Genomic DNA, 14,604 nt, shown 5'->3' on the forward strand with positions numbered 1-14,604 from the left:
TCCAGGTTTTCCAGAGAGAAGACTCATTGGTCCTTTTTTCATCATTTGGTCATTAGGCAAATGAAGCTAAGGGAAGCAAGCTCCAATTCACTCAGAACCAGATTTCTGAAAACTGACCACTCTTCTTTTTGTCTACCTTAATGCCCTGGAGGATGGGAGGTATCCCTGAGAGACTCAAGGCTTAGTATCTACAGAATGCCTTTCAACTCATGACATTGGGAAAATGTTTGGATTTTATTGCTTTTACTACTGAAAATGAAATCACAGAAATAAATAAGTAGCACTGAGCTGTTTTTGTTTTTGTTCTGTGGAATGCCATTTTCTGTCTTCACCCTCCTTCTACTGTCGAATACTCTGTTCATTTGATTAGTTCAACCCGTGCTAATTAAATAGAAACAAACGACTGCCTGCTAACGCCCACCCTATCCCACGGGAATTTCAGGAACAGATTGGGAAAAGGCAGCAGGAGGGGGCATGACAGTCCACTGAGGAAGACTTATCGGGCTCCTGGTATCTCTCTGAGCCTCCCAATTTATCCACTTGGGAGGTAGCTACCCATTCCTAAAGCAAATTGTAGCAACCCACACCACCAACTGATGGGAGCAGATCATAGAACCACCGAGCATTTCTTCGAATTTTATTGAAAATTGACATGGACATTAGAAAGATAATGAGCTAAACAGTGCTGGTTCCGGGATATATCTTCTGAAGAATGAAAGCCCCAGAGGGGCAGTGACTGATCACAGATTTGGGCAAAAAGAACCACAGAGAAGAAAGGAAAAACAAACAGATTCTGGAAAACATGCAAAGAGGCTCTCTCAAGAGACGAGACAGCAGAATGTTGGTGTTTGTGGTATGGACAGTTAGGAATGAGCACATTCACATGGTATTCAGAGAGTAAGTAAAGCCAATGAGTTCGAGGCAGATTTACCACCATCAAAGCTCTCCTTCAAGATACCAAGTTAAGCAGAAACCTCTTGCGAAACCTGCAAAGCCCCTTGGAAGTTTGTGTGGAGAAACTTTGTTCTCAACTAAGCTTAAGCCCCCCTCTTGTCTTTCTCCAGCTGAATAGAGAAATTGTTCCAGTCTCCCCCTTTTTGTTCCAATTGGAGTAATTGTTCCATTTCTCCCCCTTTGCTGGGGTCTGCAGAAAGTCTGTGAATGCTGAAGATGCAAATGTCACTCAACTTTCTCTCCCATAGTCAGAATCAGCTTAATAGTGTCTGAAGACAGTCAACCCATTGCACCAGAGAATTGTTACAGAACATTCCCAAAACCTCATGAACAGCATTTCCACACCCACAGCTGAGGTCTGCCACAGTCACTTAACACCTGGGTGAATGGTCCTGTTGTTGTCTCTCTGAGGTTACGTTTGGTCCATTTCCAGCTCTGATGATTCTTTTCCTGCCTTGTGAGTTTAGTACAAGACAATTCCATGTGAAACACCATGTAAATCAGAAGAGAGCTTCTTGCCTCGGACACATGTACACTTGTTGAGTGTGGTGTCTATGTGTGTAGTTGCAGGGGAGGGGGACTGGTTGGTTTCTTGCTTGAGACAGTATGGAGCCCTAACTAACTCTTCTATAATGGCAGTCTTCTCCTTTAGACTTAGTACAGCTGCTGAAGACAAGGTTAAAAAAAGCTGGAGAAGGAGAGAGAAAGAGAGAGAAAACATGAAATTAGCCAAAGAGAAAAGACATTCAAAGTGACATCCAAGGGGAGTAGACAGTGGAAGATAGCACAGATTAACTGCTGAGAAGACAGGAACAGGTCACGATGGGCTGTCACCATGGGGGAATCTGTAGAGAAGGTTTGAAGAACACCACACACCAGTTTAATTGCATCTTGCTTTAATTTAAAAATAAGCACATATTAACAGCCAAATGTGAATGCCAAATGATTAAAAAAAAATCCAAACCAGGTGGAGAAAGCAGACTTCTTGGCTTAGGAGAAATGAAGGGTGTGTATGTGTGTGTGTTTGTATTTCAGGAAGCCATTCCATTCCAGTCTGGAAAGGCACAGACCATTTCTAATGAGTGGTTTTTGTTTCACTAGAAGTAAACAGGGAACTTAGAGTATTTTTTAAAATAGTAACAATTGTACTAATTAAAGACTTTCAAGTGAAGTAAAAACAAAAGTTTTTTCCATTTACAGTGAGAAGAACTTCTCAATGAAATTTAGCATCATCTTTTAATAAGTTTGATTGCTTTTTATATCCACCTGAGTTCCCTAATTACATAGTGCACCAGTAAAATGTACACTGGCCTGGTCCTGGTCCAGACTTACAGGATTTGATAGTCTGTAAGACTTACAGACTTACAGCCACAGGAACTGGTCATCTATCTGTAAGACTTACAGACTTAGAGCTAACTGATCATCCAGCATCATGGCAGCTGGCGTGGAGCCTTCTCTTCACCTCTGCCTACCCACTCCATCCTATTTTTCTATGTGAAAACCCTCTGAGTCATCTAACAGTGGTTTCTCAGAACATCAAAAAAATTTTTTTTGTCTCCAGGAAGATGCATAAATACTTGGATCCCTTGGTGAAAAGGATTGGGAACCCCGAGACAGTAAATTGAAATTTTTGCTTGAGCTTTGTCCAGGAATAGCAGTGGGACCGTGGAAGAGCCCCTTCATTTCTCTACGCGTCACTATCCTCCAACAGCATGGGGTGGGGGGGGATATCAGCCATGCTGATCAAAAAGCTCCTCGATTTATATAGTTTCTGCTTACTTTTGGAAGGTTGTGTAGCTCAAATACTCGTGAAGTATTTTGAGATCCTCCAGTCTCAAGTACTGAGTTTATATACAAATGCAAATGAAAGGCCTCATTTAAAAATACAAGTACTTCTTAAGGAAGATGATACTTTCTGGCTGGCAGGCAGGCTGGGAAGGTGGATTAAAACCCTCAAGGCAGCTGGGTGTGGTGGCATTTGCCTTTAACCCCAGCACACAGGAAATACGGGCAGGCAAATCTCTGTGAATTTCAGGCCAGCCTCCTCTAGATTGTGATTTCCAGGCCAGCCAGGGCTACATATGAAGAACCTGTTTTAAAAACAAACTCCATGGCTACACATAAGGGGCTGTTCTCAGGGAGACCCAGACAGCCTTAACTCAGTAGCCTGACTCTCCTGACTCTCCTGACTACTGATAGTATCTGAGATACTTGGAGACTCTGCTTTAGGGCTTTCTGTTCTCAGTGGTGGCTGGGTTTGTTTTGTTTTGCCTCTAGGCACAGGGTTTCCTGGAATTCTCCACTTCCAGTTGGTTTTCCCCAAGGACTAGCTTTCACTTTGTCACCTGGTACTTGCCTCTGGCCACTGGCCAGTACACATCAAAACTGCCTTCTCTCTTTGCCAACAAGAAAAGAGAAAGTGTGCACATTGACTTGCTTGCTTTTAACTAGTTCTGCTTTGGGCTTAGTCTTAGGTTCACGTTATTAACTATGATTGTAGACAATGGCCCCCGCACTTTTGTAACAGTTCAGAGGGCCTGCACATTTATTATCACCTTGCGTTTTTTTTTTAGAGGTAGTGATTATACAACCACCTTTATAACAAGAAAAGAGAAGGTCTAGGTCCATGCCAGTAGGACTGGGAGGCAGAAGCAAGTTGCAGAACTCAAAACAAACAAACAAATAAAAAACCAAAACCAAAATGCTTGAAGTACCAGAGCAGGGGTGGAGGGTCCAGATGTCTGGCACCATTAAAAAAAAAAACAAAAAACAAAACATATCAGTTAAAATAAGAACTTTCGCTTAAAAGGCTAAGTGGAGTCCAGTCCAGCTGTAGCGGGGCATACTATTCAGTACACAGCCATGGATTACTGCAAAGGAAGGGCAGAGAGACGCCATATTAGCCACAGATCATTGCCAGGTCGCCTCTAGCTGTTGCTCTGTCACTAGCCAAACACCAAAAGCCATACTCTGCCTCATGGCCCCGGGGTGGAAGGCTCTGTACTTCAAAGGGTTTCCAAAAGCCACAATCAGGTGGGACCCATTATAAAACTTACGACTACCAGATTTTTAAAATATCAAATCCTTAGACCAAAGTAAATGACCTTTCAAGTGACAGTGCTTCTTTACTTCCTTCCAGCTAATGGTCTCTCCTCTTTTAAGTGGCGTGTGTGCAAATGCAGATTCAACCTACCATTACATTCATCAGGGAGATTAGAATAATCATCTAGGCAACCCTAAACCTAGATTCTTTGATCAGCTCACCAGTTTACAAACTGGGATTATTTTTCTTGCTATACCACCTCATTGGGATGGAAAGAAATGATCGATGGCATAATGAAACCCCCAAGGAGAATTCTAGAAGTCTATCAATCAAGACTCTAGGCTGGTAATAACATTCTGGTTTATTTTCCCTTTAGTATCTATGGAGTACCCAGAATTAGAGAGGGGGAGTATACACTATCTGCCCCAGCAATTGTATTTTGTTTAGGAAAGGCTTGGTGTAAATAAATGTGTGGCTGACTTTTAACACAGCTTGTGTAAACTGACTCCGAGTAAAGGGAATCGAGAAAGGACTGGGCTAAGATGGTAGAAGAAATAGGCTTCACCTGCAATTCTTTTAGAACCTATGATAGGGGCTACGGCTCCTGGCATTAGAGGAGTGGGAGAACGATCCCAGTGACTAGGATGCAGGAGTCTAAGGCGACAGTTCTGACCACTGACTGTTGCTTATCCAGTCACGGTGGATGGAAATACTTCAAGGAATCAAGTATCAGTCGAATTCCAATGGGGAAGTTGGTACATAAAACGTGGCAAACAGCAACTCGTAAACACCTGAGTCTGGCAAAGACGGATTGGGGAAGTGGGGGTGCATATGGCTGAGGGTACTAGGAGAGGGACTGAGGTATGGAATGTATCTCCAAGCCATGTGATTGCTGGCTTCTTGGTCAGGGGCCAGATAACATCATTTGACTCTCAGGCGTCTATAAACATTCAAAGGAAGAAAAGGGGAAGGCATGGGGTGTATGCCCCCTAAGTATGTTAAGGGGGAAATAAAGAGAGGGAGGCCCAGCTCTGTTGCACAGGAAAGAGCGCGTCTACAGGAAGCCCAAACTGAAAATGAAAAGAGAAGGGGGGTTAATGAATGGATGGATGAATGTACCAAAAAAAGTCAGAAGGAAATTAAGTCATAACTAATAAAGTAGAATCACTATGTTAGATGCTCTTAAAGTCTTGTGCACTGGCTCCTGGGAAAATGCTTTCTAACGTGAATAGCAGTAGTATTATTAAATACTATTAAATAGTAGTGGTATTAAAAAGCAAAATAAAGATCAAAACCCACACAAACAGTCTTTAAAATCTGTTCTTAACAAATAACCTGCCAACACACACACACACACACACACACACACACACACACACACAGATCCAAATAACCTTGTCCATGAATACCAAGTCTCTGGTGACCGTAGGCCACCAAATACACAGCATCAGGCTCACAGCCCCCTTGACCCACAGGAAAAGAAGCTGAGGTTTCAACTTTGGCAGTCTTCAGAGCAAGCTTAGCTGGCTAACTGCTACTCTAAGCCAATATCTGTTTGTTGAGTGTATGATGGGGTTGGGTTTCAACCAGTGACCTGTAAAACTGAACTACAGAAGCCCATCACTGGCTTGTGTTCATGTGACATTTTGACCTATCTCCTCCTGGGATTTCATTCCTATGATATAGGTAAGTCTAGTCATATTGGTCCCTATGTCACATATAAAGAGACTGACATGTCTGTGGTTGTAAAGTAAGTATCATTTCATCCAGGATAAGAGATATCCACTCAAGACTTCAGGAATTTAGTCTTCCTAAACAGAAAGCTGCTATTTGATGCAGCGTCCTCCCTAGTAGGGGCTCCAGGACTTGCTTTTAAACCAGGCACTAAATCATTTCATTGTTCTTTTAGGATGCATTTGTTTGGCTCAGTTTCTTGCGCTTTCTGTTTCAGAAGCCTGAATGGACTTCCTTGCCAGGATTTGCTTGGAAGGAGTATGCCTTCACCAGCTGCCTGAAGCCTCTAGTACAACAGTTGCAGCCATTGGTTTTGTGACTAATAGCAGGCTCTCAATATAAACCACAAGCCAGGGGACGTCTTCTCAATGCTTTAGTTCGTAACACAAACAAATGAACAAACAAAGTAAGGCAATTCATGAGGCCACTGAAGTACTTCAGACACCAACTAGATATTTTATGTTAGCAAATTAGTGTTGATTTTGTAGGTGTGACAATGGTGACTGTGTTTGTTTTTAAAGCATCATTATCTCCTAGAAATATGTACTATGCATTTTACACATGAATTGATACATGCCTTACGATAATCCAGCATGTCTGAGGTAATTGCAGAATCTGAGTTAGCGGTATGTCAATGATTCTTTGGTGACTGAGCTCCTGGAATATGGGGCTGAATTGTACTATTATCTCTTCTCTTATCCACATTTGAAAGTTTCCATGGTAGAGTTTTAAAAATAAATCAATCTAAGTGTGTGGTTAAAAGCATTTACATTCAATTTCCCTTTACTACCTGATTTTGGTCGAGTAGACAAAGATGTTTAATCACTGCTTTCATCCATCCTGTGATGACTGTTTGCACTCTCTGTAAAAGCTGTGAGAGCAGGGACCAATTCTATTTACTTCTGTAGACACAACCACTACTCCCCAGGGATCCTTACTAAGAATTACCTGCTTTAGCAGAGGTTTTCATGAAGCTCCACTTCCTTACAGAACTTCATTTTAAATGTTTTAGTGTGTGTGTGTGTGTGTGTGTGTGTGTGTGTGTGTATGTGTGAAGGTACCCACAAAAGCCAAAAGAAGTTGTCAGATACACAGGTGCTAAAGTTACTGGCCGTTGTGGGCTACCTAATGTATGGGTGCTGGGAACACAATTCAGCTTGTTTGGAAAAACAGTATGTGTTCTTAAATACTCTGAACCACTTCTCCAGACCCAGAATTAATTTTTTTTTTTTTGGTGTTTAGAGACAGGGTTTCTCTGTGTAGCCCTGGCTGTCCTGGAACTCACTCTGTAGACCAGGCTGGCCTCGAACTCAGAAATCTGCCTGCCTCTGCCTCCCAAGTGCTGGGATTAAAGGCGTGTGCCACCACCGCCCAGCCAGAATTCAATTTTTAAAAGTTAACTTATTATTGTTGTTTGTAGGCACACATGTCATGGTGGAGTGGGATCAGAGGACAACTTTTGGAGTTGCTTCTACCCTTCCACTATTATGGGTTCTAGGGATTGACCTCAGGCTGCTAGGATTAAATGGATTTCGGTGAAATGTAAGCGCCACCACCAAAGCCTGCTGAGCCATCTCTCTAGTCCTCACAGAACCAAACGGAACGGTTTCCCTGTACTATCTGAAGTCTCTTCCTTGTTTTCTACTTTGCTTATATTTGGAGGGTAGGGCATAGAATCAAAAGAAATTAACGAAGGTGAACCTCTCAAGAAGGACTAGAGGGAGACATAGAGGCAATTTTTCCTGGCACATTCCTAAATTTGGGGTGCGATGTGGGTCAATACTGACTGTGACATTGCAGGTAGGGACTGTGAATCCAGCAGTTTCCCATTTCATCACAATTCATTTTGAAAGTCATGATTATGTTTCTTCATGGGAAAAAAATATCTGAACTGAAACCTTTTACATGTTGGTCACATGATCTGCCTACCTATGCTAACACGGTTGTTCTAGCAGCAAAGCTCTGAAAATGCTCTTGAGAAAACACACACACACACAAACACACACACACACACACACACACACACACACACTTCAAATCAGGCAGGCAGGTAGGCATTCCACTTAAAACCACAGTCAGATTACATCTTCATACTATAAGTCTCAGGAGGAAATTAGCAGGTCCAATCTTTTACGGTTAGCTATGAGTGCTACAAGTGTGGAGTTTTGGGAGGTATGTTGTAGAAGCCACTGCCAGTATTATTTAGAGTTAATAAAGCTTACCAGGACCCTGGGTGTCATGCAGCATGCAGCAAACAGCAGAGTTAACTGTAAAACAGTAAGAACTGGTGAAGATGAACTGAGCATGAGGAGAAATCCAATATTATGAATTAATACCAATAATGAAATGTTAGCAATCTAAGGCGATTAGGAGAAACAGAAAAGGGAACAGGTGTGGGTGGCTTGGTAGACACCCCTGAAACAGTGGCATTCTTCCTTAGTCTCCTTAGGAGCATCCAGAGAAAATACTGAATTTGGAACTTGATCAGATCCAACCACAAGCTGTCTAAAAAACCATTTCTACCACAATCCAATCTCTACCCTCCTCAAATCATCACCAGCAAAAGCACTATGGGAGCAGGGTAGCATAAATTTAGTGACCTCTTCCAGAAGGTTAACACATTGCTTATAGAGATGCATAAGGTGCCCAGACCTGTGGCCATTAGAGTGTGGATGGGGACAGGCTATTGTGCTAGCTCTGATTGCTAGTGTAAGGTGCCATGTTCCAGCAAGGTTTTCTCCCATCTCGGAACTGGAAAAGGACACCTTCACCAACCCCAGATATTTCTGATCTTTTAAAGAGGAATCCAAGGTCATGGATGCCGAGTGGTAGAACTCTTGTTTACTATGTGTAGAGCTCAGGGCTCCACCCATACCACTCCCAAAAGGAATGTATGAAGTCTTTTCCACTAGTATAACTAGCATACTATCACTGATAAGTTAATAGACGGTGGATCTACAGAAGTTTTCCATCTGGCTAGTTAAACTTTAGGAGCAAAAACAAACAAACAAACAAGAAAAAAAATAACCAACCCCCCCCAAAAACACCCAAAAACCCCAAAACAAGAAAAAAAAACCAAGTTATTGTAGGGATTTTGTTTGTTGGTTTGTTGTTTGGTTGATTTTTAGTTTTTGAGACAGTTTCTCTGTAAAACAGTCCTGGCTGTTCTGGAGCTCACTTTGTAGACCATGCTGGCCATCACCACCCACCAATATGTAGTTTTAAGATTCTCTTCTGGTTCAAGGCCAGTCTGGCCTACAGAGTGAGTTCCAGGACAGCCCGGGCTATAAAGAGAAACCCTGGTGTTTTGTTTTGTTTTGTTTTGTTGGGGGGGGAAACCCTGTCTTGAAAAAACAAAAAAAAAAAAAAAAGATTCTCTTCTGGGAAAAAAAAAATCTCTGGACCAAGTTGGTGAAAATGTTCAAATTACTCATTAAGTAGTCAAATTGGATAATGAGATGGCAAAACTCAATGCCTTGAATTATTAAATAGTTTGTATTCATGGTGTGATTCCTAAGTGAGAATTCCAGGACAGAGGCAAAAAGATCATTCTTTCTTCTGGGAAGTATCCAGTGGCTGACTCAGTCTAGTGGCTCAAAATAGAAGGTCATGACCATGGGTATCGTGGAACCTTAAGGATCCTTTAGAAAGGCTATTGTTTTTTTGTTGTTGTTCCTTTTTGTTTTGTTTTTTGAGACAGAGTTTCTCTGTGTAGCCCTGGCTGTCCTGGAACTCATTCTGTAGACCAGGCTGGCCTCGAACTCAGAAATCTGCCTGCCTCTGCCTCCCAAGTGCTGAGATTAAAGGCGTGCGCCACCATTGCCTTGCTAGAAAGGCTATTGTTAAACACTCTGTATTAGAGTTCCCTGAAACCTATTGCACAAACAACTGTAGAGCAAAAGGGAACCTCCGAATATTTTCTTGCCAGAAACATTTTCCTCTTCTCTGGCTCTGAAATGAGGAGTGAGTAATTTACACAAGCAGAGACTGGGGGTAAGGCAGAACTACTAACTCACCAAACATTTAGAAAAACAAAATGGTTTTAGGGCCATTCCCCAAGCTTGAAAATGTGCTACGAAGGGGATACTGGCATCTGAAGACCCCTCTAGATTCTTAGTACCCCAAGCTGGGCATAAATAAGTAGCCACCACAAAGAGGCATAGCAAAGGAAAGGGAGATGGGACACAGGGTGCAGCCTTCGCTGGTAGCATTTACCTTCCACAGGCTGTATCTTTTGAGAACTGAGGCAGAGGAAGGGTTAGACTGTAGGCCCCTCCCCTCAGATTTGGGAGGAGCAAGCAAACCTGTAAGCTGCATGTTATTGAACATCCATGGCAATGTTTTTCAAACTTCTCACTGCTTCAACCCTTAAATACAGTTCATCATGTTGTGGTGACCCCCAACCATAACATTGTCTGCTAATTCAGAACTGGAAGTTTGCTACTGTTATGAATCATACTGTAAATATTGGATATGCAGAAGATCTGATATGTGACCCCTGTGAAAAGATTGGCTGGGGTCTCAGACCTCAGGTTGAGAACCACTGCTCTAGGGTCTGGGGAAGTACTAAAGCTTCTGTTAAAAGATCCCGTCTTCCTTCCATGATCTTGGTCTGCCCATCCTTTTTGTTGCTCTCATCTTTCTAGATTTTTCCTGGTTTGCTTCCTACTTTCTAGCCCCTCTTCCCTTACTATTTGCCAGGCGTTGGCAGAGCTTTCCCAGCTGGGACAAACAGAAAAGCTACACTTTTGGGAACACTACTCTCCTCTTAGCAACTCAAACTTGGGTGTTACAGGGACAATGGACACTATCTCAGTGTAACTGCCAGCCTGCAGTTCACACCTGCCCGCCAATCCCCTTGGCTTCTAAGTGCCATGTAGTGGATTGAGGGAGTAGGGATGAGGAGGAAAAGACAGATCTCTCTCTCTCTCTCTCTCTCTCTCTCTCTCTCTCTCTCTCTCTCTCACACACACACACACACACACACACACACACACACACACACACACACACACACACACCAGCAGCCTGCTACTTACTTCTTCTTCTCTTTGTCTCTTTTCAGAGTCTGTGAGCCCCCAGCCTGAGAGCCCTGAGACTGGAGCAGCTCAGCCGCCGCCTTTCTCTGCTTGAAGGCGTTCATCTCCTCATCCAGACATTTCTTCTTATCCTCCAGCTTCTTCTTCTCTTCCTGGTGCAGTTTCTTCAGACGGTCAAACTTCTCATGCAGCTGGTGGAGGGCACAAGGAGGTTAGAGAGAGTCCCTCTGCAGCAGCAAGCAGTCCCCAACCCAGCTAAGACCAGAGTAGGTGGGAATCACGGTAACTGCAATCCTACAGCAGGACCCTGAAACATTAGGAGACAATTCCGCCAGTGACCAACTTGATGGTGCCAAGGATTGTTCTGGAGATTGCTGGAGATTGTTCTCAGAATCTCTGCTCCTGAAGTGGTCAAGCAGCAACAACATATTCTGCTTGACCAGACAGTTTAATTAAAACAGCCAGTGTAGTTATTGGGTGTAGTTGACAATAATATTTGCTGTATTTACTGAGTTTGTTACAAGCCAACCACTAAATCTGATATATTCATTAATACAACACCTCTATTTTCTTTTTTGTTTGTTTTTGAAACTGTCTTGCTGTGTATCTCAAGCTAACCTTGAACTCAAAATCCTCCTGTCTCTGCCATTTGAATATTGAGATTACAGGTATATGCCACCATGACTAGCCTACAACACTGTTGAAGTGAGTTCTGCTATTATGTGCATTTTATGAGGAAACTGAAAGTCTAATAAATGAAGGCATGTGTCCAAGGTCAACCCAATCTTTAGAGGACTATATAATGGGATCTCCCATATGTAAAGATCTCCCGGATAAGCACATCTTAGGATCCACCTATATCTGCCCCTCAACACTGGGATTACAGGCATGTGCAACCATTCCTGGCTCTTTATGTGGGTCTTGAAGATCTGAACTCAAGTTGTCATGCTTGCAGGGCAAGCACTCTTGTTCACTGAGGCATCGCCCCATGGATCATGGTAAAAATGTGAGCCATAGAAAAGCTGGTCAAAGGAAACACTTGCTCTTGAACACAGAGACAAAAAAATGATCCATAAAATTGGGTGAGTATTGAGACTTCAGTCTTTTCATACAATTTTTAAAAGATTTATTTACTTGTATGTGTATTTTGCCTTTGTGTGTATGTGTGTGTGTGTGTGTGTGTGTGTGTGTACCACATGTGTGCCTGGTACTCTCAGAGGTCACAAGAAGGCATTAAATTTTCTGGAACTGGAGTTAAGGATGTATTAAGTTGTGAGTCACCATACATGGTTCTGGAAACTAAACCTTACTCATCTGCAAGAACAACAAGTGCTCTTAACTGCTAAACCATCTCTCCAGACCTGACACCTCAGTCCTAACTAGAGGCAAGGCTTCGTTCATCTTGAATGGAAGCTCAGACCCAAAGAACAGCAAGCATAATCTGGCACGCCATTGTGACAAGTAGATCAGAAAGCCTGAAGCACAGGCAGTCACACAACTAGAATACAGAAAATAACCTTAATAAATGGACCAAGCATAATTCTTCTTTCTCCTGGAGATTCAGGAGGATATGGTGCACTCTGTAGCACTTGTGGTGTAGACTACAGGTCAGTTGTCTGGGTGCTGTCGGCATTTGGGACTGGTGTCTAGTAAGGTATGGCAGCTGGTCTAAACCAGCTTCTCTTAATCACTTGAGGGGAGCATCAGTTGCTTTAAACAAGCTTTACTTCATTACAACTTTTATTCATTTTTCTTTAAGGTGCCCATACCACCCTTTCTAAAGGTAGTGGGTAACAGTTTTCTTCTTAAAGTGAAACTGAAATAAAACCAATACTTTTGCCACAAGCTTTGGTGATAACCTTGGAGAGTCAAAGGAAATCAAAGGTTAAGAGATTTGGGGATTAATTATATCCTTTGTTTATGTTTTTGAGGGGTTGACTAATCTTGATTGTCAATTTGATGGGTGATTTATAATCACCTTGGAGATTAGCCTCTGGTGTGTCTGCAAAGGATTATCTAGATTGGGCTAACTGAGGTGGGAAGACCCAGTTTGAAAGTTGGTGGCACCATTCTATGGGCTGGGGTCTTGAACTGAATTAAAAGGAGAAAATGATCTGAGTACCAACATTGTCTCTTCCCTCCCTCTCTTCTCACAAAGTGACCAGCTGCATTATGTTTGTGCTACCATGCTTTCTTACCAGGATGAATTGTACCAACAGAACTGTGAGCCAAAACAAACTTCCTTAAGTTGTTTTTCTCAGGTAGGTCTTTATCACAAGATCAAAAAAGCAGCTAGGGCTCAGAAGGGAAACACTGGCTGGTATTTCAAAACTGTACTTTAGGCCAATTTCTCTGGCATTGGGAGGTGAACTGGTATAGGCACCTTGGAAGCCAAGGCCATTGCTTAAAGGAATAACTGCATATGTTTAATTCTTTTTAAAAGAACGTATAACTATTATGGGCTAGAGGGGTGGCTCACTGCCTAAAAGCACTTTCTGCTCTTCTGGAAGACTCAGTTTTGATCTCCAGCGTCCACTTGGCAATTTACAATCATCTGGAACTCCAGTTTTAGAGGATCAATCCAATGCCCTCTTATGGCCTCCTTACACAAAGACATATGCAGGCAAAAAACACCCATGTACATAAAATAAGATAAAAATTGAAGGTGATGATGCTGATGGTGGTGGTGTGTCCATTTGTCATAGCATGCAAATGGAAACCAGAGGACAACTTTGGGGAGTTGGTTCTCTGTTTCCACCTTGTGTCTCTCTTGTCTTGGCCACACAGCATGCCCTATACTAGCTACTTATAAACTTCTAGATGATTCTATTGTCTTAGTCTTTTTTTTTTTTTTGAGACAGGGTTTCTCTGTATAGCTCTGGCTGTCCTGGAACTCACTCTGTAGACCAGGCTGGCCTCGAACTCAGAAATCTGCCTGCCTCTGCCTCCCAAGTGCTGGGACTAAAGGTGTGTGCCACCACTGCCGGCTGTTTTAGCCTTTCATTTCACCATTATGGTGCTAGGATTACAGATGGGTGCCACTGGCATCCAGCTTTTTTTTTTTTAAGTTTTTTTTAAGATTGTTTTATTTACCTGGGTGGGTGGGGGATGGGGTAAGGGGACAACATATGAAATGTAAATAAAACATCCAAAAAAAATTAAAAAAAAGATTGTTTTACTTATTTATTATATGTAAGTACACTGTAGCTGTCTTCAGACACCCATATAAGGGCATCAGATCTCATTGCAGATGGTTGTGAGCCACCATGTGGTTGCTGGGATTTGAACTCATGACCTCTAGGAGACCAGTCAGTGCCCTTAACCACTGAGCCATCTCACCAGCCCTGGCATCCAGCTTTTATATCAATTCCAAGAATTGAGTTCAGTTTGTCAGGTTTGACTGGCAAACACTTTTACCCACTGAGACATCTGGCCAGCTCAAAATGCATGTGCTTAGAAAGTACCATCAGACCCTGGTTTACAAAACCAGCTAGAACTGCAGTGATATTTTTTTCCACTCTAAATCTAGATGAAGGTGTTAGGTGTGGCAATCAATGGTAGAACAGTTTTCTAGCATGTGGAATACCTGGGTTCCATCTCTAGCCTTACATAAAATAAATAGACACCCAAACAAACAGCCAAAACCCAAGAGGACCCGGTAGGAAATCTAAGTGAACAGGAAATGCTCCCACTGTCATCATTTTACACGTCATCATTTTATCCAAGATAGCCCGGGACTACCTTTCCCTATGGTTACCAGTGAGGGTAGGATGGGGCAGGCTGACCATGAAAGTGATTATTGCCGGGCGGTGGTGGCGCACGCCTTTAATCCCA

General features: G+C 42.6%; 1 protein-coding gene across 5 annotated transcripts in view; it reads right to left on the reverse strand.

Annotated features, from left to right (window-relative positions):
* Nucleotides 1-620: 620 nt before the first annotated feature.
* Septin6 (septin 6) overlaps nt 621-14,604 on the reverse strand; it is a 74,100-nt gene continuing 60,116 nt past the window's right edge. For 2 of the 5 annotated variants that reach the window (XM_028773135.1, XM_028773136.1), the window contains exons 9-10: nt 10,771-10,961; nt 1,834-3,824 (exon numbers count right to left, since the gene is read on the reverse strand). In XM_028773135.1, the coding sequence (XP_028628968.1) occupies nt 3,800-3,824; nt 10,771-10,961 (216 nt within the window). In that variant the 3' untranslated portion in view covers nt 1,834-3,799. Of the gene's footprint in view, nt 1,643-1,833; nt 3,825-4,338; nt 5,068-7,953; nt 7,999-10,770; nt 10,962-14,604 lie in introns of those variants that run through there. The other 3 variants (XM_028773139.1, XM_028773138.1, XM_028773137.1) reach the window with 3 other exon arrangements.

Source organism: Grammomys surdaster, unplaced genomic scaffold (genome assembly GCF_004785775.1).
Source record: "Grammomys surdaster isolate TR1022 unplaced genomic scaffold, NIH_TR_1.0 222, whole genome shotgun sequence".
Classification (NCBI taxonomy): Eukaryota; Metazoa; Chordata; class Mammalia; order Rodentia; family Muridae; genus Grammomys; species Grammomys surdaster.